Consider the following 25,251-nt stretch of genomic DNA (forward strand, 5'->3'; position numbering starts at 1 on the left):
GAGCAAATTGTACAGGGGCTGAACTATATATAGGTATTGAATATTGAAAGATCGCAAGAGATTTCTTAGAGAAACCTTGAGAACATGCACTTTGACTGAAAATTTCTTTACTATTTTTTTTTCTGATTGGATATTGTTTTGCATACTTTGAAGATTGTTTAGAAGAGCAGTGACGGACGCAATGGGAATGGTTTACCTCATGTTGTGCATGTGTTGCGGTTTTCGGTACAGCTCGAAAGCGGAGCCTCGTTGCTCTCGACTGCCTGCTAAATCTGTAAAGAATCATTTAGCTTCTTATAGCCTTTTCGGTGTGGAGTAGCAAACAAACAGTGAGGGCTTGATTTAACTTTGAATTACTTTTACCAAAAGTATATTTGTGCAGCATACATATTTACGTATTTATTAATTTGCATATATAAAACACTGATTTTACTCAATTTTAATTTTTGATTAATATCAGTTTTATTATATGCATTTGCTTTAAAATTAATAAATTATGATTATGTAATTGTATATAAGGAACAAAAAATAAGAGGGTCAAATTAGTTTCATAAGCAAATTTGCTAATAAAATTACCACAAATTACTATTAATTTAAAAAAAAAAGGAAAATGGTATAGTTGGATTCCACAAAGGATTTGCACTAAATTATTTTTTAAGTTAACTACCTATATTTATGATGCAACACGAAAATTCGAGGATTTAAAACCAACCGTATGTAAATTTAAGGGAATATTTAGAAAACATCGATAGCGTAATTCAGGCATATATTATTGACATTTATTATTATAAAAAAATATTGAAATTTAAGATGCAGTAGAAGTTAAGGCCAAACATACATAATTTTAAAGCCGGAACATTTAGAAAACAACGATAGCGTGATTCAGGTGTCCAATACCGCCATCTATTGTCAAACACTTACCTATGAGATGTGGGTTGTGCGGCAGGTTGATGGCGCGGTGGTGCGCCGGCGGGCCCGAGTACGGCGGCGACTGGGGTTGCATCTGACCGCCGTACATTTGTTGCTAAAATAATATTTTATTTAATATTTCATAATAATAACTAAATAAAGTCACATTTGACGTGAGATAATTTATTTTTTGGACCCTTAGATAAAATCTTTTCATATATAATTAACAGTTTAGTAAATTTGGATGATTAAACTAAAATTGAATTATTCAATTGAATTACTGTAAATATGACTCATACAACAAATTTACATTCGCGTGAATATTTCACCATAGTAACAATATGTTAGAGAAAGTTCCTTCAATGTAATGATTCGAGAGGGTTTATGCTATTCCTGCTAGAGCTGGGGTCGTTTTAAACTACTGTCGCCCAAGAACATCTGTAATCAACCCTAGATAAGATTAGATATTCATACCTGAGGTTGGCCACAGATGCGCCGCTACTCCTGAGGACTAAGTTGAAACGCCTCGGAAAAGTATGTCTCCCTTACCACACCCTTCAAAACAAAACGCAGCAGCGCCTAACTGCTGTTATGAGGCAGAAATAGGTGTGGCGGTGGTGCCGCCGGAGTCGAACCACAAAGGGTTCTACCACCTTCAAAATGGCTATATGTTGTGTGGTGGTCGATATGTGTGTGATACCTGCGGGTAGGCGTGGTGGTGCGTGCGCGCGGGCTGCGAGTGCGCGTGCGCGTGCGCGTACTGCGTGGCGCCGCGCCCGGGCGAGCCGTTGGGCGGCTCCACTGGCTGATAGGGACGAAATTATTGTTATGACGCTAAATATATTATTTATAGCCTTGTTTAGATCCACCAAAAATGTTCAAATTAAAAAATCTTTTATTGGTGATTATCTATATTACTTAAGTGGCGCCTTTTTACTACGTAAGGAGTTTAGGGGCGGAGAAGACCGAGGCAAATCTCATCTAATCTTACTTTGCGGAAAGGGGAGTTTTTGAAAATAAACGAAGTAAAATTCTGAGAAAATAGTGTTAAATTAAACAAATAATGTAATTTAAGCAATCTCACATGCTACTCTAAATATTATTAAATAAAAATATTAATGTCATGTCTCACGTAATTATTGGATGCCACCTTTTGGAATTTTTAAATTACATCTGTTAAATAGTCTAGAAAATTTTTATAAAAAATAAATTATTGCTGATTAAAATCAAAATATTTTAATTTTTATCGCAAGAATCAAGATGTCACAATATTTTATTTAAAGACATTAAATTACATTCTTTACAGTACTTTTTAAACGATTGAAATCAAAATTTATTCAAAATTCAAGATTCCTTACATATTTTTTATTATTTATTTTATAATATTATGTTATCAAAACTCACCCCATTCCTATTAGCGTGTGGCATCTGTCCGTGTGTGTGTTGCGGGAGCTGCGTGTGCGCGTGCGCGTCGGGCGGGCGGTAGTGTTTGGGCTTGGGCGGCGGCACCGGCTTGTAGGGCGGCGCGCCCGCCCCACGCGCCGTATAGTCCGCTTGGGAGGCTGAGTTGGTTCGCCCGCTGGGAATAATGAGGTACATAAGGGCTCGTTTATAAAGGTTAGTTTGTCACCTTTGGCAAGATTGTTGTATGCTGAAGTCGAGCATTGTGGTTCGCCCGCTGGTAGAAAGATTAGTGAGTTAAGTTAAGGTAGTTTGTCACCTTCGGTAAACGATTTTATCTTGCCGAAAGTGACTATTTTCGATCATTGTTTACGTGAAGTATGTATGGTGCGAGACTTGTCGAAAAGGCTACAAATCAACAGCTAAATATACTGTCAAATGCCATACAATTCTGACTATGTGTTGCTACGTGTATATTTGTGTGTATGAGAGAACGAGATTTGCATGTATATGTATGCGTAATGTGTACATTTTGAGCCTGAATAATAATATATAGCCTGAAGAATAATATGCATGTTTGAATTCAAGAGTGCGTGTGTTTTTATGCGCACGCGTTAGAGCAACCGCACATACGCTTTTTATGTGTGCATCTATGTGTGAGATAACGACGGGTGTATGTGTGTGTGTGGTGTTTGGTGTAGCTCTAACGACCGTACGTACTCTTTTTTATGTGTGTATACTGTATGTGGATGTGAGATTGTGGCATGTGTGTGTTTTTGCTGTAATTACCTGTACTTAGCATGATCGTTGGTGGGTACGTTGGGTAATGATGGTCCTCGCGCGTGCATGGGCGTGTGCGGACTGTTACCATTTACAGGAGGTGGTCGGTTTTGAGGACTGCGGTAGGCGTCGTTTGATCTGGAATTAATATTTATGTGAACAAAAGAAATAGCGATTTTATTAGGTGTAATGAATCCCTATTTTTCATCGTAGGTAATATTAATCAGCTAAAATGACACACGTGACTGAACAATTAAATGATTTATAGATTTTTCGCAAAGGGAGATCTCCCTGTGTGCTAAATGATCATGCCTGGAGAGCGGCCGTGTTCTAACAGTCCCAGTTCGGAGCTTGTATATGTACAAGATGTGCAAACTTTGAAAGTGTGAATCAGAGACGTATAGCGCTATCTATTGGTGAGTAGCGGGAAGTCGCCATAGGTTTATTATTACTCTCGTCTTTTCTATCCACTCACTGAATTTTCCATTCATAAACAAATATAATGTACGTTTGCAAAATTAACTCTCATCATTTTTCTTTTAGAGAAATGAGTCAAATGAGAGAGAGAGAGAGAGAGAGAGAGAGAGAGAGATGTACTTCAATCGCTTGTTTGTAAAAAAAAACTCACCTATAGTTATTGTCTTGCGCACGATACAACGAATCTAGCGAGTTGTGTTCGTGCGAATTGGAGTTGCGTTGCGGACTGTGCGCGTTGTGGGCGTTATGCGCGGTGTGTGTTTGCGCGCTGTGCGCGGTATGCGCGCTGTGGGCTTGCGCGTTGTGTGGGCTGTGGGGGCTGTGCGGACTGTGTGCGCTCTGTGACGACATCGCTGTTGGGTTCGGAGGTGGTGGGGGCTCCATTTTTCTGTTTTAAAATAAATAAAATTAAAAGTTAAATAAACATCAGAGATTAAAAAAAAAGTTTTGACATTGTAGACGAAATAATGAAATATACCTGTATTTGAAGTTATATTCTTTCAAGAAATATTTTTTTTTTAAATAAAAATATAGTGATTGGGTATATTGGGTGCGCTTTTTTGATTAATTAACTTGAAGGGAGAGTTAATTTAATTAAAATTAGTTAAACTTAATAACAGCGCCAGCCACTCTGCCACTCATAGAAGGAGCGGTCCACGCGTTCGTAGATGGTAACAAAAGTTAAAAATTGTATCAAGAATTAAATAAAACAGAATGCATGAAATTTAATTTATGTTGTCAAAGGTTTCCAACGAAAAAGTCAAACTTTTTTTTCTTTACCATGTTGATGGAATAGTGGAATGTACATGGAAGTTTAAAAGGGTAGACATAGATAAGTATAGATAATTCACCGTCTTGTAATTGAAGGAAGCTATTAAATGGCTTAAACGGCTGACAATTCTGTCAACCATTTCATAATTAATACGCAGTTAAGTGGTGCAAAAACACGAAATCAAAGAAAAAGTGCGGAGAAATGTCGTTTCATTCGTAAATGATCTAAGAACTACATTTTTTAAATATTTTTCAAACACGAAAATAGATAACTGATAATGTCAATTGTCAAAACTGGTTACATTTTCTTGTTAGGAGTGAGTAATCTTTACTAATCTATGAGGGTAGATAATAAAATAAAAACACAACTCACATGGAAGGCGGAGCCACTTTAAGGTCGTCGGGCGCGTTGGGCGGCAGCCGCCCGCCCGCCGGCGCGTACTCGTACGCCGCGCCCTCGTACGAGCCCTGCTGGGGAACACACGTTCAATAAGTATATCGTTTATGTTTGTACATCTTAGTGAATAAAAGATGTTGTAACGATTGTAATGGGTGTCAGCAATGTGCGGCCTAACTTGTATTAGAAGCGACACTTATCTACAAGGGCTGCTAATAATAATACAAGCTACATTTTCTTAAAAACTTAAGTTCTTTTAATCTATAGTTTCTTCCCCTTTCGTTTATTATTTGTTTATAATTATATATAAATATCTATATTAAGTATGTTTATTATTTTATTATGGTTATCTTAAATTTACACTTGATTTTATGTATTAAGTCGTATTTACAATAATATTTATTTGCACCCTACCTATTCTTTTAATTCATCCCCTCTTTAACTCCTCACCCTAAGGTTGCCTGGAAGAAATCGCTGTGTTAGCGATAAGGCCGCCTTTTGTATCGTCCTAAATTGTATGTTTTTTATTTTTGTTTACTATATTGGGTACAATAAAGAATATTATTATTATTATTATTATTCTTTCCACGTCTTGATTTGAAATAGAAGATATCAATTTGAGGGACATTTATAGAAAATTGATTACCGGTGTCCAAATTAACTTTATTTTTTTTAAATTTGTTAGGTATATAACTATATTTATTCTTATTTCCATTATTTTTTCTTATCTCCTGATTATTGACAAACTACTTACAGGATTATTCGGATGTCGATGTCGATCCAATGACCCTTGCCCTTGTGTGGGTTGTATGATCATGCTGGTAGGGCGAGCTGTATACGTTGCCGTCTCGTCACTACCGCCCTCTTTAGGCGGCCCGAATAACCGTTCTTGTGCACTGGGGCGGGACTGTAACAAATATATATTTTGTTATTTATTTATATATGTCGGATTAACATCTTAATGAAGCCAATAACACATATGTAATTAAAAAAAATACAACATAAATTAGTGAGAATTAGAAGATTATGCATCTGTATTTGAGCAAAACTTTTACACACTTGTACACACTGTTCAAGTTACTCGACGGAGTGTTGGCGAGTATATTTTGCATAGTCTATGACGAATATGTGTGATACTTTGTGATAAGGAACTATATGAAGATAAAATAGATCTATGATAAAATATAAAAACTAACGTTTTGGGAACCATATCTCACAAGGCAATTTTAGATGGCTTATTTTATTTATAACTTTTTTTATTTACATTTTGTAAATAAGTTCTTATTTGTTAGTTTAATTTATTACATTTTTTACTTTAAATTTCATGTATTTAATAATTGTAAATAAATAAGTTATTGTTATTATTATTTATGTTGCCGGCCGTACTACGAAATACGGCAGGTACTGACAAAAACATATCTAGGCTGGGATTTGTAACCAACATACCATTGAGTAAGGTCAGTGCATGAATAATATTGAAAAACGAATGTACTTACAGTGGGGTTGTGTCGTAACGAATGCGGCGGTCGCCCGGGCGGCGGCGCTGGTAGTAGGACCCCTCCCGCCGGCCGCGTCACTGTTGTACTCCGGGGAGGTAACTCCGGGACTATATAATAATAAAAATATTTTTAGTGGCAGAATTGCAACATCGCATTTAAGGAAGGTAGAACCAATGTGGAATTATAGAATCGAAACAGGGCATTGAAAAAAGGTAGAAATAATAGGTCGAATTATATCGGTTGTAGGTACCATCGCCCACAATTATGATATTGTTATATTTTAGCGTGAAACGATTATACCATCCATTCTATTATAGTTTAAGTATTGCAAGGGAGGTACACTTCCACAAAAAAATCGAATATATTCTTTTAAACTACTTTTTTTTTTAAATTTCAATTAATAATTTAACATGTGTCAATTAAAAAACCCTTACCACCTTACACTTAGCAACACTTATAACTTTATACACGATAAATAAATACATAGGTGATATATTATATGTAGGTATATTTTAATAAACTAACACAAAATACCACAAGAACACAAACACATATAAAGCACGTCTACACTATCCCGCGTCCAACTTAAATATGAAAAGTATTTTTAGAAAATTACAGTAGAGCTTCTTAAAACAATTTTAATGTTTAAATTATATGGCACCTGCTTATCTTTTCATTTTGTACCTAAGATAATCCGCTTTACTTATGTAGTAAAACTACTTTTATACTTGAAGCTCTAAGAATCTATTTCAAATTCTCAGTACAGATAACAAAGGGCTCATAAAATCCATTGTAGCTCGGTTTAAAATGGCTTTTTGTTTTGAATTATCTGTAAACCCTATATAAAAAAGTTAGTATTCCCCTTGTGATCGAAATTTATACATAATCATTGTAGAGGAATTGATTTTTTAAATTTATTAATCTAAATATTGTCAATAGATAACAAATAAATAAAAATATCGGTTGACAAACATAAACTCGTATAATTTTAAGAAATATAAACGCTTTCTACACTCCCAGCCACACACTAGGATTCCCTGTATTGTGGGTGCCATGGACACACACAAAGAGGAATACACAAACACCCAGACCTAGAACAGATATCTAAATTCATAACTCAGATATCTGTCTAGCCGGGGATCTGGGGATCGAACCCGGAACCCTTCGCGCGTCATACCGGTATAGTAACCACTCCCCCACGCAGGTCGTATCCAAGTAAGTTTCTAAGATGAGTTGATAAATGTTTCTAAGATTAAAATTGGTTAGTTAAAAATGAGTTCTTACACAACGAATATTTACCGGTTCCGTATAAGGGTGAGTGGGGTGGCGAGTGCGTCATGGGGTTGCACTGGTAGGGTGGCGCTTCGTTTGACTGGGGTCCCATGTTATGGTTCTGATTGTGGGCAACTCCGTTGTTCGAAGGTCCGTTTGTGGTCGCCGAAAAACCGTATTTGCTGTCGTAGCCACCCTGCTGTTGAAGTCAAAATATGTAAATACATGAAAAAATATCTTCATTTTTTTATAATTGAAAACCAAATTAGAGAAAACATAACTAAGAAAGTAACTCACAAAATATTTAATACTGTATTGAAAAGGTACAGAAAGTTGTATTAATATTCTATAGCAAACGCATTTTAATTATCTTTATTGTAAGTATTATGTTTAAAGAAATAAGTAAACACAGAACGATATACATCATACACTATATTTTAGTGATATGGAATTGTTATTTAATAAATTAAAAGATTATGCTCAAGTTGAAAATAAAAATATAACAGAAATAGTTGCTTTGGAAGAAAACCTATGTCTTTTACTAGCGTGTAATCTTATGTATTTTTAGAATTTCTGTATATGTGTGAACTATCCGGGTATAAATTAAACAAAAAAAAAACAAATCCTTAAACCAATAAACTTAACAATAAGCATGTTCATGAAAAATGTAAAGGGTTTCTGTAAATAATCGATACGGAATTAATATATAATATAATCTATAATACAAAAAACATACAAATAATTAATACCGTATCGACTTAACAAAACCCAAAATGATTTAAACCGAAAATGTAAAGTAAATGAATACCAACCGTGTAGGGCGGAGGTACTGCGTCGGGCATATGGTTCATGTCGTCATCTCTGTCCATATTGTCCTGAGTGGTCGCTATTGAAGGGTCTGAAGACGATTTTACTAGTCTCGGTGCGGGAGGCGGACTGACTTCTAAGTCACTCTCAGGACTTGAAGCGTACGATAATCTATTCTCTGTACTCGATGACATTGAGAACAAAAAGTCATCCGACAACGGCTCCGGCCTCTGTTTGTCAAAAACATCCGCCATTTTGTCCACGTCCGCCATTTTGTAGTTCCGTTGTCAAGCAGCGGCGTCCGATAGGGTAGGTTATGGAATGGGGTGACAAGACAAGACAAATGAATGATTGCAGATAAAACATTACAAAAACTAAAATCACGTCTAGCGTCTGTGAATGATTAATGCATTTAGGTTTTTTACACACCTCAAAAATCAACATTCAAAATTAATTCCAAAAATAATGTAATTTAAATACCGATTCATGTTATTTTTATTTGAATGTTAACTTTTGACGTAAATCGTGGTATTTAACACTGGTATTTGATATTGTATTTACAAAATAAAATCAAAACACACAGGGAAACAATTCAATTGTTGGGAATTAAAATATTTAGTATGTAGTAATTCATAATACAGTTATAATGTATTCAAATAAAACAATAAATAATATTATAGAGTAAATATGAATATGCAACCATTACGTATAAAAACGAATTTAGAATTTAGTATAAAATATATAAAGTTATTAAAAATCAAAGCATAGCAAACATAAGCAGGCGAATTAAGATACACATGCAAGCACAAAACAAAAACATAACAAAACATCACCAATAAATTATATAAAACACAATATTATAGTGTGGTACAAAGATATTAAATAGTCTAGATTCTACACAACAGGTCGAAAGAGAGGCTAAAATGGATTAATTTTTAGATAGAGGCACACATAGCCAACGTATACGTAAACGTATGCACTCAAATATGTGTGCGTTTTGGTTGTGTGAAAAAATACTCACGTATTTTAGTCAGTATTTAGACATTATCCAAAAACAATCTAGACATACACAATATCTTTGATATGTTAGATGATGAGCAAACTATTAGTGCTTAGTAAATCAAATAAGTCTAGTGGTAACTTGTTATACTAATTAGCGTACCTAAACATACCCTAAGTTTTGTTCAGAGATTGGTTTTACGATAGTGCCGACGTCTCTCTCGGCTTCTGTGACGTCAGAATTGTCTATATACTCGAGTTCCTCCAATTTGAGTGTTGGGAGGGATAGATTTTTGGTTCGCGCCAAACTTTTTTGAGACATAGAGGGCAGCGTGCGACATTCGCTATATCGCGTTGAGTCTAAAAGAGGCTTTTCGTTGCATTTACAATTTGGAATGCGACAAATTTGTCGGAGCGGTTTGTCTAAACTTTTAACTGTTAGCGGCATTTCTTTCTGCAGTCGAGCCTTCCATTCAGGTACTTCTGTAGCCTTTTGCGCGTCTTGGAAGAACGCGGACGCGGGCCTGAACTGGTCTGTCACAGGGACGACAGACAACGGTCTTTGGACATTCGGTACCTGAGGTTTAGGAGTTTCCATGACGCTGTACGGCCTGTAAGCTTGAGGGGGAAGGGAGCTCTTCGCGAAAACTTTCGGAAACTCCGGACTCACACTAGCCGTGTTCTGGAGTCGCGTATTCAGTTTAGATCTATAATAATTCTGTCTTTCATCATAGGGGTAGTTTGATAGAGTGTGTCGGTTGCGATTCAGATATGTATTAGGCACGCTATACATATTATTAGGCATGCACGGTGTTAAAGTTTCTGAGTAATAGTAGGGAACTACATGATTTCTATTAGCGTCGTAAACCTGATCTAGTTTCGTGCTCTTTACATTAGTCGATGGATGTATGACCGGTGATCGGACAGGCGGTTGGTACTGCGGGTAGAAATTGAGAGGGTAGGAGATGGGGTAGAAAGCGGGGAAGGGAGACGGCGGTATAGGGAAGTATATATCCGACATCATTTCAACGTGCTACACCGCAAGATAGAAAAGAAAGAAATAGGTTAATATGATACATACATACAATATGATAACTGGAATGAATCCGTTTTGTGAAGTATTTAGTAGGTCTGATGAAGACAGTTGAACTTTAATAACATAAATATTAAGTACCAAAGCGTAGCGTGTCCTCCCAACCACATAATGCAACCAAAAAGCACTGCTAGAATAAACACCGTATATTTAAAATAATCCCAAAATAATCTTTAAAATAGAAATTGTAAATAATAGGAAGATAACTTAAAATGGTAAGCACACTGACATGTTTTAAAATATAAATAGTTGATGTTTAAAAAATAAATTTATATCACAATTATTAATTTACTGTATTTGGTGGAAAGTTTTTAAGCAAGAATAGCTTAGCTTAGATTATACTTAATTTCAATGGTAACACAAAAATGATTTAAAAGATTTGAGTCTATTTCTAACCTTACTTAACCTGAATCTATAGAATTCTACTAAAGTCTGCCACATTATAGTCATCCAAAAAATGTAAATTATTTTAAGTAACGGAAGAAATAAGGTTAGGATACACATAACCACATTCAAAATGAATTCTCGAATCTAACCTAAAGTTAATATTTGAGAAGTATTCTTCTATGACCTAATCACAGCCTCATTTAAAATAGTCTAACAAATACTAACATATATCTTAGTCCCAGATTATGCCTGCTGCATCTAATCTAACAAAACGTACCTAGTATTTGAGAAACAACACTCTAATAAGAACCTAACGTTACTTAATTTATAACCTAAATATAACTTATAGTCTCATATTTGAGAAACAATGTGCTAACTTAACCTAACCACAACCTCATCAAAAATATCCCAACCTAACCCAACCACACCCACCTTAGTCTCGGACACCCAGAGCTGCGTCTGCTGCGTGCGCGTGACGAGGTCGCAGAGCTTGGCGAACCACGTGGCCTGGTTGGCCTCGCTCAGCGTGATGCTGTGCGTGAACACGTGGCCCCACACGCGCTCCATGTGCTGACACTGCTCCAGCAGCTTCTTGGAGGACTTGTGGGCTGATCTGGAAGGGAGAAAAGGTTGTAACTTAGTGTCAGAGTATGTCTGTTAACATATCAATAGCAGAAATGAAAAAATACAGTGGATCCAGAAAATTATTCCAGCATCGTATAAATTCCAGCGCAGTCAGGAGTTGAATAAACGACCGCTAATTTGTGCATCTCCATGATTTGGAAGAAACTTCAAAACGTCGGTTAATTTCGGTAATCTTTGTCACCATGCCGCCAAAAGTGGCTTAAAGAACGCCAGACAAGCGATTATAACAATGGCCGAGCATATTGTAGAATATTAAAGTCTCCATAATCATGTGGGAGCATAGATTAGTAAAGATACTTCGCCGCCTTGAAATTGAATGAAGCCACAAACGGCTTATTAGTAAGTTCTTTTTTTTAATTCTTGACAAATAAAAACATTTTTAGAGTAAATTGACGAATAAATAACTAATACTGCGTAATTTACATAATAAATAAATAATTATTTCAAATATTTTAGGGACATTTTAGCACGGAGACGTGGCAATCACTTTTTTACGCAACTACTTCACTTGTCAAAACTGCGTACATTTTCTTGTTAGGAGTGAGTAATCTTTACTAATCTATGTGTGGGAGGGATGCACCATTAAGGCAATCTGTATCCAGAAATATATAACATAAACATCGTGATGCTGAATAATATGACAGGTATAACGATGACAACTATTTCAGTGAAGTTGATAATCTTGGTTATAAATAGCTATTCCAATTTTTTAAGCGTAAACTCACTTAGATTAATATATAAAAAGCTAGATCAGTGTTGTAAACTCACTTAGGCAGCCCAGCGCGTAACTGCTTCACCACGTGTTTACTATCCGCTTTCAGGAAGATAACAATTGGATAGAACTGCGCGTAGTTGAGTCTCTCCACGGCGTTCGGTGTGATGTCGAGTAAGGCGTGCTTGCCGCGCTCCATGATGCTGCGGATGCTGGAGAGACGGATGATGCTTGTGGACTTTGTTTTGCTGTCTTCGAGGGTGCTGTCCAGTTCTGTGGGAGATTTGGGTGTTACAGGTATAATAATGATAGGTAAATAAATAAGTGGTCGATGTAAGACACACACAATGATAATACAGGTAAAAGTAGAAGTAAGTAAACGGATAATACAAGTTATCGGAATTGCTGCTGATACTTCGGAAGATGGTGGAATTTTTCGTATAAATTTCTTTATAATCTAGTGTTTTATTTCGGTTTGAAGGGCTTGATAAAGCAGAAATATTTATAAGAGACTTTGGAACTTAATCAAGTGCATACTTTCTGCGAGATAAACGTTTAATTTTTACGACGTTCATTATTTGTACAATGTAAAAACATTAAACAAGCGCTCTCACGCCGTAAACTTGTGTTGTACGAGGAGTTCCATCCAACGATGGTTCCTCGTTCTATCTCCTGAAAAGTTGATACTGATTACCGAGATGAACACCTGTCTTACTATTGAGGAAGATTTGTAGATGCTATTCGAAAGTTGATGATTCTGAAACACTAGATTCTTAAGATACCTACTTACTGGGCGAGACGAATTTATCCGGACTGTCGATCAACAAGCGTTTCTTAGCAATGTGCGCCACAACCAGCATTTTAAACCTGGGAATTATCTGCTACCACCACCTGCTACCATCACTTGGGAAGATTTACTGATGCTCCAAGAGGACCACTTCTTCCCATCTCCTAGGAAGATAGCAAATATACACTCACTGGGCGAGGCGAACTTGTCCAGGCAGTCGGCCAGCAAGCGCTCGCGGGCGATGTCCACAACTGCATCTAGTACAATGACGTCATAACCTTGCTGATGCTGTCCGACAGCGCCACCTGGCCACACTGCCCCGGAGATGTGTACTCACTGGGCGAGGCGAACTTGTCCGGGCAGTCGGCCAGCAAGCGCTCGCGCGCGATGTCGGCCACGGCGCCGAGCACGATGACGGGGCGCACGAAGCCGGGCTGCTTCAGCACCACGCGCTCGTACGCCGGGAACTTGCTGATGCTGTCCGACAGTACCACTTCATCCCAATGCTCCTGGGAGGGTAGTAAAATTATCAATCTTAAGTAAGCCAAATCAATTTTGCATTACCCAAAGTGGATAATCGAGGAATGTGATACTTCAAGGAACAGAATCTGAGAAGTTAAAAAATCAGATTCTGATGTCAACAACATTAGAGCAATATGTTTTGGATTCAGAGGAAATAAGTAGAACTAATTTGACCTGTGCCAAATCATGGAATGTAATCGTGGGTGATTCGTAAAGAATTCCGTTAACTCATGAATATATGCCTCCACAAAAACTCCTCAACTTTGATTATTTCCTACGACTCTCCGATGAATAAATATTGGTTCTTTAACAATTTGTCATATTTAAATTGTTTAAAAGTGTCTCAAACATGCTTGCAAAATTTCTTGAACTATGCCATTGATTTTCTCAAAATATTTATGATCGCCATGCGATTAAAATTACTTTTATGAACACATTACATCACATCTAATAGCTGGCATATTCTCCGTATACCTTTAACAAAATAAGAAGTCTCATAAACAACTCACTTTCCCCAAGCTCTTGCTCCTCCGATGCGTGGAGCGTCGTCTCCTGAAGAAGTTGTGCTTTCCATCGTTCCCCGACATCTCCTTCTTAGTGGCGTTGAACTGTGCAGTCGCTAGCTCCTCCGCACGAGCCTTGTTCGGGATCGTGCCCTTTTGCACTTCTTGGTTGTTACGACCTGTTGATACATAGATTAAATTGGCGTTTTTGTGAGAAATATAATTTAAGGCGTTTGTTATTACCAGGGCAAAATTAATGCCTGATGGCATTTTCTGCCAGTCAACACTGGGTAAAAGTAGAAAATTTACGGCAGGTGTTAAATACTTATTTTTGTTAATTACTATTGTATTTATATGTGTTAGGTTAGGTTACTATTTATAGGTGTTATTCTATTTTTTTATTATTTAAAGTGGTATACTAATTTTGGTTAAAAATTAAACGTAAAACAGGTATCAAATAACAAATGATTATTTTTTATCATAATAATCCTAAGATGTTAGGGTTTTACGAGACTAATTAGGATGATGAAGAAGATTCTTAAATCAAATTATAACAGCCAAAACTTGAATTTCCTAACGAAGTTTCGAAGACAAAGTTTTCGAATTTTGATTTAGTATTACGGTGGACAAGTCTCAGTATCTCGTACCGGTTTCCTGTTTAACGTATTTCATTATCCCCGTTATCAGTCCTTATTTAACCTCATTCTTTTCTCTTGTCCCTTAACGTCTTCCTTCTTTTTGTCCCCAATCTTTGTAAACAAACCGTAGACCGTACCTATCCGGTAGACCTGCCAGGCGCCGACGGTGCCGTTGTGCAGCGTGTCGAGCACGTGGAACACGTCGCCGCAGCGGAACGACATCTCGCCGTCCGTCGGCTCCGTGTAGTGGAAGTGCGTCTTGATGTGGAACGAGTCGCCCGCTGGGGAGAATGTTTCATGGTTTAGTGATTGTTTCATTATAAGTCTATTGTAATGGAATTTTAAATGGGTTCTTATTTGTGATTTGAATTTTTTTAAGTAATGGTCATTGATTTAAAAAAAATACCAGTAACCGATCTACAAAGATAAGCTACCTTGCGTGAAGTGGGAAGTTAGATGGGTGTCCGTTAAAACTTAAATTTTGAGGACACTTCCGCGGTTCGGCGGACACTTTATTAGATCAGCATCAGTAAACTCGGCGGGCTAAAGATTTCCTATAGTTTAACCGCTAACCGCTACATTTTATCACGCATTGAAACAGCGAAGCGTAAAAAGTAGAATATAAAATACTAAAACCATGAAAATATTTTAACTTTCGCTAAATGGAAAAACACATCGAATACGTAAATAAAATTGTAATATAAACTCACGCATCTGTCCGCTGGCCACGGCGTTGTATTCATCGGGTGAGTGTTGAACGATGAGGTCGATGCGCTCCTGCAGGCTCAGCAGGAACAGCACCGCTTCCTCCCGCGTCACGCCTTTCATCTCCATGTCGTTTACCTGAAGTAACAATAATTTAGTTATTATTATTGATAAATTCTTTGATCTTAGTAGCTGTGGATATTAGTAAAGAAAAAACTCAATCTAATCCGTGTATACTGCCATAATAGCACCAGATCATACTTCTGCGCATATTGTATAGCAGTCAGGATCTAACATGAAGTAAGTATTCTAGTATAATTTCATTATAAATTTGGCTCAATATACAATATGCGCTGACAATTGTAACTTTTCTTTATTGCTTATATAAGTCTTAATGGGAATTCTTTTCTTTGGAAATAAAACCAATTCGGTTTTAATAATAACGCAATGTAACAGTGAAGTGTTACGTTAATTTAGAAATTCACGAACGTATAATTAAATGTTTACCTTAAGTATTTTATCAGCAGGTTGCAACCCTTGCAGCGCGGCGGGGCTGGCCGGCTGCACCCCCGACACGAACACGCCGGAGCGGTTGCCGCCGCACAGCCTGAGACCCACTGAACCCTCTTTCTGGAAGCTTATTAGCCTTGGTTCACTCCTGGGGATAAATATAATAACATTTTTAAAATATAATTCATTATGATGGTCTAATAATATGCTTTGTGCATTTGAGAGTAGCTCTTAAGATAAATTCTCTCTTCTTTGTTTTCCTAATCTCTACAGCATATGAAAATACATTTTATTTCATAATTTAAACGTAGGTAAACATATGCCATGTAATAAGTGTGGTATAAAATATAACGTAGGATACTCACGGAGGTTTATTTCTTTGATTTGTCATACCATCTTCTTCATAAAGCTGTCTTCGACTGCTGTAATAGTCTGCAAGAAATAAATAAAATCTGTGTTACTAAATATTCGATTAACCCTTGCACATTTGAAAAAAATGAAGACAAGTGTGGTGCATTTGTTAGTGACGAGGAATTTAGGCAAATAGCTTGTCTTTGATATCTTCACTCAGGACATTCATTATTCATATAACAAATAAAACGAGGTGGCTTTAAATATTTTGTGTTTTGACTCTTCGCGTGCGTGCGATTGTTGTGTGTGTACATGAGTTTTTTATACCCATATATTGCATTTAAGAGTACCTCCGCCCTTATATGTATGTATACTTTGAATATGTATTATTTAAAATACAATAATTACGTTTAAATAAAATACACTTAATATATTTTTTGTATATTATTTTATACGAGTATTATTAAAAAATACGTATTTCAACCACAGAGTTGTATAGATAAACATAATTATCGTATCTATGTACAGGATTGACTCTACCATCATTCCTGGGTGGCGGTGGTCGTGGTGGTTGCTCGTGGTTCTCATGTCCTCGCCGCTCGCCGCCCCGCACCGGCGCCGCTACGTACAGGTTTTGCCCGCTGCTGGAGTACGCTGAGGATAGCGGCTCTGCACCCGGGTACACGTGCGTTGGTACTTCTGGAAATAGCAAATTAATAAACATACATAATTTAGTGGGGTATTTTAGGCAATATTTGGTAGTAAAGGGTTAAGATTTGTTTTTCTGGGAAAGACGCTTTCTAAAGTCTGAGAGCCACACCATGATGCCGTGTGTCGTGCGTGTCATAGACACACACAGTAACATACACAAATACCCAGACCCAGAAATACAAAAGCTCATTTACAAAGATAATACAAAGATCATTTAGATATCTGTCTGGCCGAGGGTCGAACCCGGGACCCTCGGCGCGTCAGACCTGTATGATGACCGCTCCGCCACGCGAAAGTGTTTCGAAGGTAGAAACCGTCGTAGTGCGACTGCAGTTTATCTAGCAATATTATGTTATTATTGATTTAAAAATTGTAGTAAGGTAGAGAGATACAAACATAAAACTTACAAACTTTTACAACCAAATTATTATATAAAAAACGACGAGTAATTGCAAACAACTATATGTATTCCATTGATATTAAGTGATCACATCTTTTTTTTTCTTATTTTCTTTCTTGATTAGGTAAATATATATAAACACTATGGTGATGTAATAAGCTTTACTTACCTAAACTATTATAATTATTCTGATAATTCCCATTCGTGACAGTCTCCTCCCGTATCAGCTCCCGCGTGATGACCAGGTTCAGTCTGTCCTTGCAGGACTCTATCAGCTTCCTGGCCTCCTTGAGGGTCATGGCGTCGGTGACGGGCGTGTTGTTGATGCGAGTCACCACGTCCCCTTCGCAAAGCCCCTGGCCGGCTTGGTTCAGTTGCTCTCGTGCTCGCATTGTTAGTTCCTTCACGTAGAGTTTACAGCCTAGGACTATGCCGAAGTCTGCAAAAGAGATTGTCGTAGTATTAGTAAAAGAACAAGTAAAATTAGGTACATTGTTTTTGGTAGTGTGGACTATGACCAAAATTCCTCTCTGAGAGGTGACCCGTACGCAATAGTGGAATAATAATGGATTGACGTCGAAACCTAATGATATCCAAAGGATCTTTCAAAACAGGTATAGTAGAGTAGGACAGTTTAAAGAAAATAGTTACCCTCTGTGGTTCGATTCTGGCGGCACCACCGCCATACCTTTTTCTGCCTCTAACAGCAGCGCTGCTGTGTTGTTTAAAGAGTATGCCAAGAGAGATACTTACAAGGGAGATACTTTTCGGAGGCATTCCAGCTTAGTCCTCTGGAGTAGCGGCGCATCTATGGCCGATCTCGGGTAAGAATATGACCTTGTTTGGGGATGATTACATATGTTCATGGGCGGCAGTAGCCATCTACCATCAGATAGACTGCATGCTACTCCTATATTCTAAAAAAGGGGGTATAGTACCAACCTTCCTTCTTCCCATTCCTAGTTAACGCAAGTTTGATGGTCGTGGGGGCGGTGGGCGGCGGCGCGGGCGCTCGTCTCCGCACCACCAGCGACACCGTGGCGCCGGAGTCCCGCAGCACCTGCACCGCTCGCGCGTACTCCACATTCTCCAGGGGGACTCCGTTTACGGAGACTATCCTGTCGTTTACTCTGCAAAAGTAGATTTAACAAGATTTACTAAGGTTTACTACAATGATGGAATAGTTTGTTGATCACTTAAGATGTTACTTACTCGTCAATAGTAAAAGTAGCACTGCATCTAGCGGATGATAAATGTCGTGTCCTGTCCAGCTACATTTATTTTTATTTATTTTATAGTTTTATTATATCGCCATACTAATAACTAGGAAAACATAGATCGAAACATCAGTCGGCAAAATAAGGGCCTATGTGTAACAATAAACAGTACAGGAAGACATAACATAACTACATAGTTCCACCTTAGTTATCAGGGGTAGCGGCACATCTGTAGCCTGAGGTGGAAATCTAATCCTATCTGGGGTTGATTACAGATGCCCATCGACGGCAGTAGCGATTTACCATCAGGTGAACTGCACGCTCGTCTGCTACTGCTGTTTTTTTTTTAAACTCACTGAAGCTTGTCCTCCGCTGGCCCGCCTCTCAGCACATCAGACACCGCTATCGAGGGGTCCCCGCTCGCGAAGTGGGGGTTGTCCCGACCCCCCGAGACCGCGATTCCGAACCCGTACCCCGGCACCCGATTGAGACGCACTCTGTGAGTCTCCCAACCGGCGCTTCTTTCTGCCGTCTGGAAAGAAAGAAATTAAAAGTTAGTTTTTTTGACACAAATGGTGAAATTTTACACAAAGTCAATTCTTTTTTATTATTTTCTATTTCATTGATGTCTTACGAATCGGAAAAGTTGCTGACATCCTTCCAGCAACATATAATTTATTATTTAACAACAAACTATTTTAACATTTTCAACGAACGTCACTTGAGCTCAAACATCTCTTAGGATGAACCAATAATCTCTTTGCCATATTTTTACCGCAAACCTGTCCATCATAAGCAGAGATCTAAGCATTGCGACCTCGATACGTCACAAGACAAATGAAGACGAGTCATGCACAAGAAACCCTTTGTCGCAGATGGCTTAAGCTCTCCAATCCTATTATATGAACGAGTGCACACGAGGATAGGTTTTAATTATAGAGAAAATGCACACTAACAGACCCGCATACCAACATAATAGCGACTTTGGAAATAAGTACGAATTTTATTTAGACGGTACACTGAGAAAATGAAATGGTATTTGAAAAAATAATTTAGTAATGCTTAAAAAGTTTGCTTGTTGATTTATGGTTAAAGATTACGTAAACAGTAAAAAATACGGAGTAACGGGACTAATTCTTTTTCAAAGTCGGTAGAAATAGAAAAGCGTACCAAAATCGACCCCTCCTACGTATAATATCTTAACCCACAAAAGTACCTTTTTATTTTTATTGCATAAATTGCCTTATTTTAATGTGTTTTATCGACATAAGTAACGTGATAAAGCGTATAACATAAAACATATATACCAAATTTCATTGAGATACCTGCAGAAATGCAGATTTTATTCGCATTTTAGCATATTCGAAACTTTGAGACGCTTTCCTGTAAAGTTGTCATTTTGCAGTTACGATATTAAACGTAGGAGGGTAGAAATATTATTATAGTATGAATGAGCCAACCGCCAAACAAGTAAAAGATCCTTTTGGTCTCTCTTAGTACCCAATGAACTGTAAAAAGGATGGAGTCGTATCTAAGCGTAATCGAGCACAGAAGTATGGCTACCCCTAAGAAATAGCTCCTGGTATAAATGTATCTTCTTTACCACACCCTTGAAACTAGAACACAGCGGCGCTTAACACTGCTGGTACAAGACAAAAAAAAAGAGAAATGAATCAAATACGTTAAACAAATATATACAAGGTACTTTATGTACAGTTAGGATAAAATTTATCTGAATAGATAATTCAACACGTAGAAGCCGTAAAGACGTAGGTAGAATAAAATTACAACTCGCTAATATAAATTATAATATCATTACTTCTAAGAAACATAATCACCTGTATTATGTAGTTATAGAACTCGTAAATGTTAGTTACCACCACGATGACCATGAAGACTAATGGACAGTAAACGAATTAAAATAATTTTGAAGGGAAAACTTTGTTTTTTTGTTTGATTGTAATGAATAGGCTCAAAAACTACTGGACCGATTTTAAAAATTCTTTCACCATTCGAAAGCTACATTATCCACGAGTAACATAGACTATATTTTACATGAAATATATTTGATAAATAGATTTTGAGGCGGTACAAAGTTTGCCGGGTCAGCTAGTATCAAAAAATATAATTTTAAGTGCAAATAACACAAATTTAAGTTTAAAATTCATTAACTGAAAAGGGCAAATACGTATCAGATTGTAACTAATTAAATAATGGCTACGTAGAAAGCGTTATTTTCAAAAAAAATACGTGCGTTCAGAAATAGTAAATTTTGAAATTTAATCTTGTTCTTGTAATTATATAAGTAACGAGGCTTAATATTTGAAATTACTATTACATGGTTTTAATTTTATTTTCAGCATTATTTTAATAAATAAAAGTCCTTGATATAAGTAAATTAATTAACAAGTAATTTATTTAAAAAATCAAAAACCCGACTGCACCAAAAAGGCTGAAGTAGAATTTCCAAAAGCAGTGAAATAGGCATTTCATTATTTTTATCCAGAAAGCCAAATACAAAATGTGTAAAATTCCAGCACGCTTAAGTTCAGCGGTTTCCCTTTGCGTTGATCTCTGGCACATCAACTCTCTCATTTAGTCAGACAGTCATCTCGATGTGTATATACGAGTATATATGTCTAGTACATATATACTCGTATATACTGACCCGGCAAACGTTGTGTTGCCATATAAATAAAAAAATGTTAAGGATGAACAACCCTTATCACTTAGGTGTTAAAAAAAATAGATAGTGGCCGATTCTCAGACCTACTGAATATGTATATAAAATTTGGTGAAAATCGGTGAAGCCGTTTCGGAGGAGTACGGTAACTAACACGAGGATTTTATATATATAAGATATATTATATAATGTATGTGTAATCTCCTCTCAATTTCCTTTATTTTGACACCTTAACTTCAGTAAATCAAAGTTTCGGTCATTATTTTACCTCGTTAGAGGTAGCATTTCATTATTTTTATCCGACAAGCCTGATACAAAATGTCATAGTGTTTGCTTCAAAATTGACGATAGTTCAAATGAACTTTTAACCCTTATTTTATCCTCTACGGGGTTGATTTTTCGGAGGGGGGTAAATAAGTGCGTCCTTGTTCCTATACAGAAAGCCAAATACAAAATTTTATAGTAGTTGCTTCAAAATTAAAGGATTTCAAAAAAACTGTTTTCCCCTATTTTACCCTCTTAAGGGTAGAATTTCCAAAAGGCCTTTCTTAGTACTTATTCAAGCTGTATAGAGAACCTGTGTGCAAAATTTCAGAGCTATAAAGTCCTTGGTTTAGGCTGTACGTTGATTTCTGAAAAATGAAAAAGTCATTTAGTTAGTCAGTCAGTCAGTCACCTTACTGTTTTATATATATACAAATATGTTTTTATAATCTCCGTTTAATTTCCTTTCATTTGATACCCTACTCGATAGGTTCGGTTAACTTTTTTTTTTAAATGTGTTACTATTTCGCGCCAAAAATCCGCCATTTTGATTTTTTTTTACTAACACCTATCTAAGGACACTCGGGTCATTGAGACAAATATAATGACACTTTAACTGTTGAAATTCATCCAGCCGTTTGTTAGATCGGATCAAATAAAGAAAGACAAACATACAAGATACGCGCGAAAAACATAACCCTTCCTTGGCAGTCGGGTAAAAACAGAGGTTTAATCTGTCTCTTTCTCTCTCTCACCAGCCTGTTATTCTACTACTGAATAAAGGTCTCTCCCAAGGCGCACCACTGCGCCTGATAGTTAATGTTTTTGATGGGAAGAAAATCTTATGGAATAAATTAAAATGTTCGATCCGTGTGATATGTGGTTTCTCTGGCATGTGTAAAAGCGAAAACTTGCAGAAACAACATAACATGATCTAAGCAGCGCTATAAAAGGAGTTAGACCCGAAGGCCGAAGCGTTTGCAAATGAAAGTTGTCACTGGCCATAAACAACCGAGATCACTTTCCTGTCATTGCATATGCACATGAAGCTGTTTAGGTACGATGTACGACCGTAGACATAAGTGACATCAAGGTTTTTTAACGCCCTTATATTTAGTTATTATATAACATCGTTAACAATGATTACTTTTCATTGACCATTAAGGAAAGTGAGATCCAAAGTGTGAGTTAAGAACACAGGTTAGGTAAAACATAATGATCGATATTTTTGTCTCACTGCTGGGCACTGGTCTCCTCTAGATTAAGAAGGCTACAATCACTAACGTTGCAAAATGTGTTCTGGTAGACAACATATGTTAAGTAATCACGCTTGCCAGTTTTTCTTCTGCTGCTAGATTTTCTTCCATAAGAACCTGCTTTACATAAATCACTTGGTTTAGTTTTCATATATAGAGAGGAGCTCTTAACCACCTTGCAATAGATTAAACATTAATGTTGGAATGGAAGTGAAATCACAACCAGTTTTTCTTTTAATTACTTGTTCACACGTTATAACTTAGTTTACCAACCGTAGTTGGTCTTTAAAGTTATTGAAATTTGGAGGAGCGATAATCTTCAAAGAAGATAGGTTGTTCAATTACTGATTTAAATACCAAAAAAAATAGTAGGTTAAGAATTAAGCTTAATGAGCTAATTTGTGATGCCCTAAACAATTAGAGGCGCCATTTCGGGATCCTTGTTTTTTGCGACATCCAGGATATTGGGGATTCTGCCCAGGTATGGGATCAAAGCACGACATCTTCTCGACTCAAAAATTTAATAAAATTCAAGATCCATAGCCTCTACAATATCAAAAAAGTCAAGACTTCAAAATGCCTACAAATAATATGAGTTGTTCACGATAACAGAGAATTAACGTAAATACTTATGTCGACAAAATGGGGAAGTGTAAAAACATAGGTGACGAAAATCCAATATGTTCTGTACACATCAAGATGTTTTTCTAATCTTCAGCCAACTCAAAATTCATAAATCTGTTTCGTGCAGAAAACCTTAAAATCTCCGGACAATAGGAACAAGCAAGTGAAATCGCGGGGGACGGTCGTTCAAAACATCACGCCATAACAAAGTTACACAATAAGCCCACAAACGAACACTTCATTGTAACATTTGAATACCTCGTGAGATTGATTGAATATTGACTGCGGACGGCAATACTAATGATGGGCTTACGGTGTTGGCGGATTCAAGGAACTCTCAAGGCCTGCTCCAAGTGTGTGTTGAATGGTAATCAAGAATTACTATACAAACGTTCTGGATTCATGGACACCGAATCTAGAATCTAAAATATATTTTGTTTGGAAGTCCAAGAACCTACCTAGGTTAAAAGTTATTAAAGATTTTTTTATATAGATAGGAGATACGAGCATAAATTCAGGGAAACACTTAATGGCCCCGGACAGTTACCAATATAACAGAGAGATTAGGAGCTTCAATTGATACAATTGACTCCACATGAACATTTTATATATGTATACTACTCCCGAATTATTTGTAATGCTTCATCTAAATATGTTTAAACGAGGAGTGCCATCGTCACCTTTATGTCTAGCCTGAAGTAGATTAGGACGGTAAGGATACTGGCTGGCATATGAGGCGACTATCTTAATCCTCATACTTGGCAACGCATCTGTATTCAGCTTCAGGTACAATTTTCTATATGGAGTTAATTACTGATGTCTATGCACAGCAGTAACCGCCTTATCATCAGATAGTCTACATATTCGTTTGCTACTTGCAATCTTATATTAAAAGCTACATTTAGTCTAGCGGACTAAAGTTTTCGAAGGCCGAATTGTACAGAAAGTACAATGGAAGCCCCCAGTGTGAAAAGTTGATTCGATTTCACAAAATTTCAAATGTGCCAGAGACTTTTCGCCCGGGACGGACCGCCCCTTGCGCAATTAGTCCGCTAGAGTTCTTCAGACCACAACAGCAATAATACACTACTGTTATTTGAAGGAATTAAATGTTTCCGAGGTGCAAATTTAAATATATCTATCTACCCACACGATCTATATTCTTGATATTGACAGTCATGTGTGTGGTAATGCCTAATCTAATACTATATTTAGACATGAAAATTAGCAATTCTGCAATTTGTTCGTTAATTAAAACATGTCGACTGCTCTTAATCTATCGATTGAATTAAGTAAAGTCGATTAATTTAGAGGACATCGCGTCCGAATATACGCAAAAACAATTCACAGCTTCGCATATTTCGTGTATCTAATTGCATTCTTATAACATTACTTAATCTAAGAAACCTAATTCCGGTCTGATTAATTAACATTTTGAATACTTGTTAGAAACGGATGGCCAATATAATTTTGTCTTTTTTTATAATATAGGAGTAGCAGACGAGCATGCAGTCCACCTGATGGTAAGTGGCTACTGCCACCCATAGACATCTGCAATCAACCCCAGATAGGATTAGATATTCCTACCTAAGGTCGGCCACAGATGCGCCGCTACCCCTGGAGACTAAGCTGGAATGCCTCGGAAGAGTCTGTCTCCCTTACCACACCCTTCAAACCGGAACACAACAGCGCCTAACACTGCTGTTATTAGATAGAAATAGGTGTGGCGGTGGTGCCGCCGGAGTCGAAGCACAAAGGGTTCTACCACTTTCAAAATTATCTGGATCTGTCTTGTCAGGATTAACGATTTTCCTTGTACGATTTTTGCATGTTTTTTTAGTTTTTAAACTATAACCATTATATGTAGTATGATTATGTTGTGAATGCTACAAGCTCTTAAGTAGATAAATAGTTACCCAAAACAACCGAAC

The 25,251-nt window shown here is 37.0% G+C and overlaps 1 protein-coding gene across 14 annotated transcripts in view; it reads right to left on the reverse strand.

Annotated features, from left to right (window-relative positions):
- The window catches only part of pyd (zonula occludens-like protein polychaetoid), a 157,725-nt gene that overhangs the window by 4,750 nt on the left and 127,724 nt on the right, over positions 1-25,251 (reverse strand). For 9 of the 14 annotated variants that reach the window (XR_012102657.1, XM_073077151.1, XM_073077155.1 and 6 more), the window contains 23 exons: positions 18,850-19,025; positions 18,219-18,406; positions 17,446-17,715; positions 16,706-16,864; positions 16,180-16,246; positions 15,812-15,962; positions 15,310-15,442; positions 14,737-14,880; positions 13,968-14,140; positions 13,274-13,445; positions 12,206-12,422; positions 11,225-11,405; positions 8,319-8,543; positions 7,519-7,705; positions 6,232-6,341; positions 5,490-5,642; positions 4,712-4,809; positions 3,719-3,955; positions 3,100-3,228; positions 2,314-2,488; positions 1,610-1,714; positions 922-1,024; positions 197-272 (listed from right to left, as the gene is read on the reverse strand). Coding sequence is in view for 13 of the 14 variants with exons in the window: in XM_073077151.1 (XP_072933252.1) it covers positions 197-272; positions 922-1,024; positions 1,610-1,714; positions 2,314-2,488; positions 3,100-3,228; positions 3,719-3,955; positions 4,712-4,809; positions 5,490-5,642; positions 6,232-6,341; positions 7,519-7,705; positions 8,319-8,543; positions 11,225-11,405; positions 12,206-12,422; positions 13,274-13,445; positions 13,968-14,140; positions 14,737-14,880; positions 15,310-15,442; positions 15,812-15,962; positions 16,180-16,246; positions 16,706-16,864; positions 17,446-17,715; positions 18,219-18,406; positions 18,850-19,025 (3,629 nt within the window). In the remaining variant the exon portion in view is untranslated. The remainder of the gene's footprint in view (positions 1-196; positions 273-921; positions 1,025-1,609; positions 1,715-2,313; positions 2,489-3,099; positions 3,229-3,718; positions 3,956-4,711; positions 4,810-5,489; positions 5,643-6,231; positions 6,342-7,518; positions 7,706-8,318; positions 8,544-11,224; positions 11,406-12,205; positions 12,423-13,273; positions 13,446-13,967; positions 14,141-14,736; positions 14,881-15,309; positions 15,443-15,811; positions 15,963-16,179; positions 16,247-16,705; positions 16,865-17,445; positions 17,716-18,218; positions 18,407-18,849; positions 19,026-25,251) is intronic. The other 5 variants (XM_073077154.1, XM_073077157.1, XM_073077160.1 and 2 more) reach the window with 3 other exon arrangements.

This window comes from Epargyreus clarus, unplaced genomic scaffold, assembly GCF_041222505.1.
Source record: "Epargyreus clarus isolate Ecla_fem2 unplaced genomic scaffold, WU_Ecla_fem_2.2 ptg000010l, whole genome shotgun sequence".
Taxonomy (NCBI): Eukaryota; Metazoa; Arthropoda; class Insecta; order Lepidoptera; family Hesperiidae; genus Epargyreus; species Epargyreus clarus.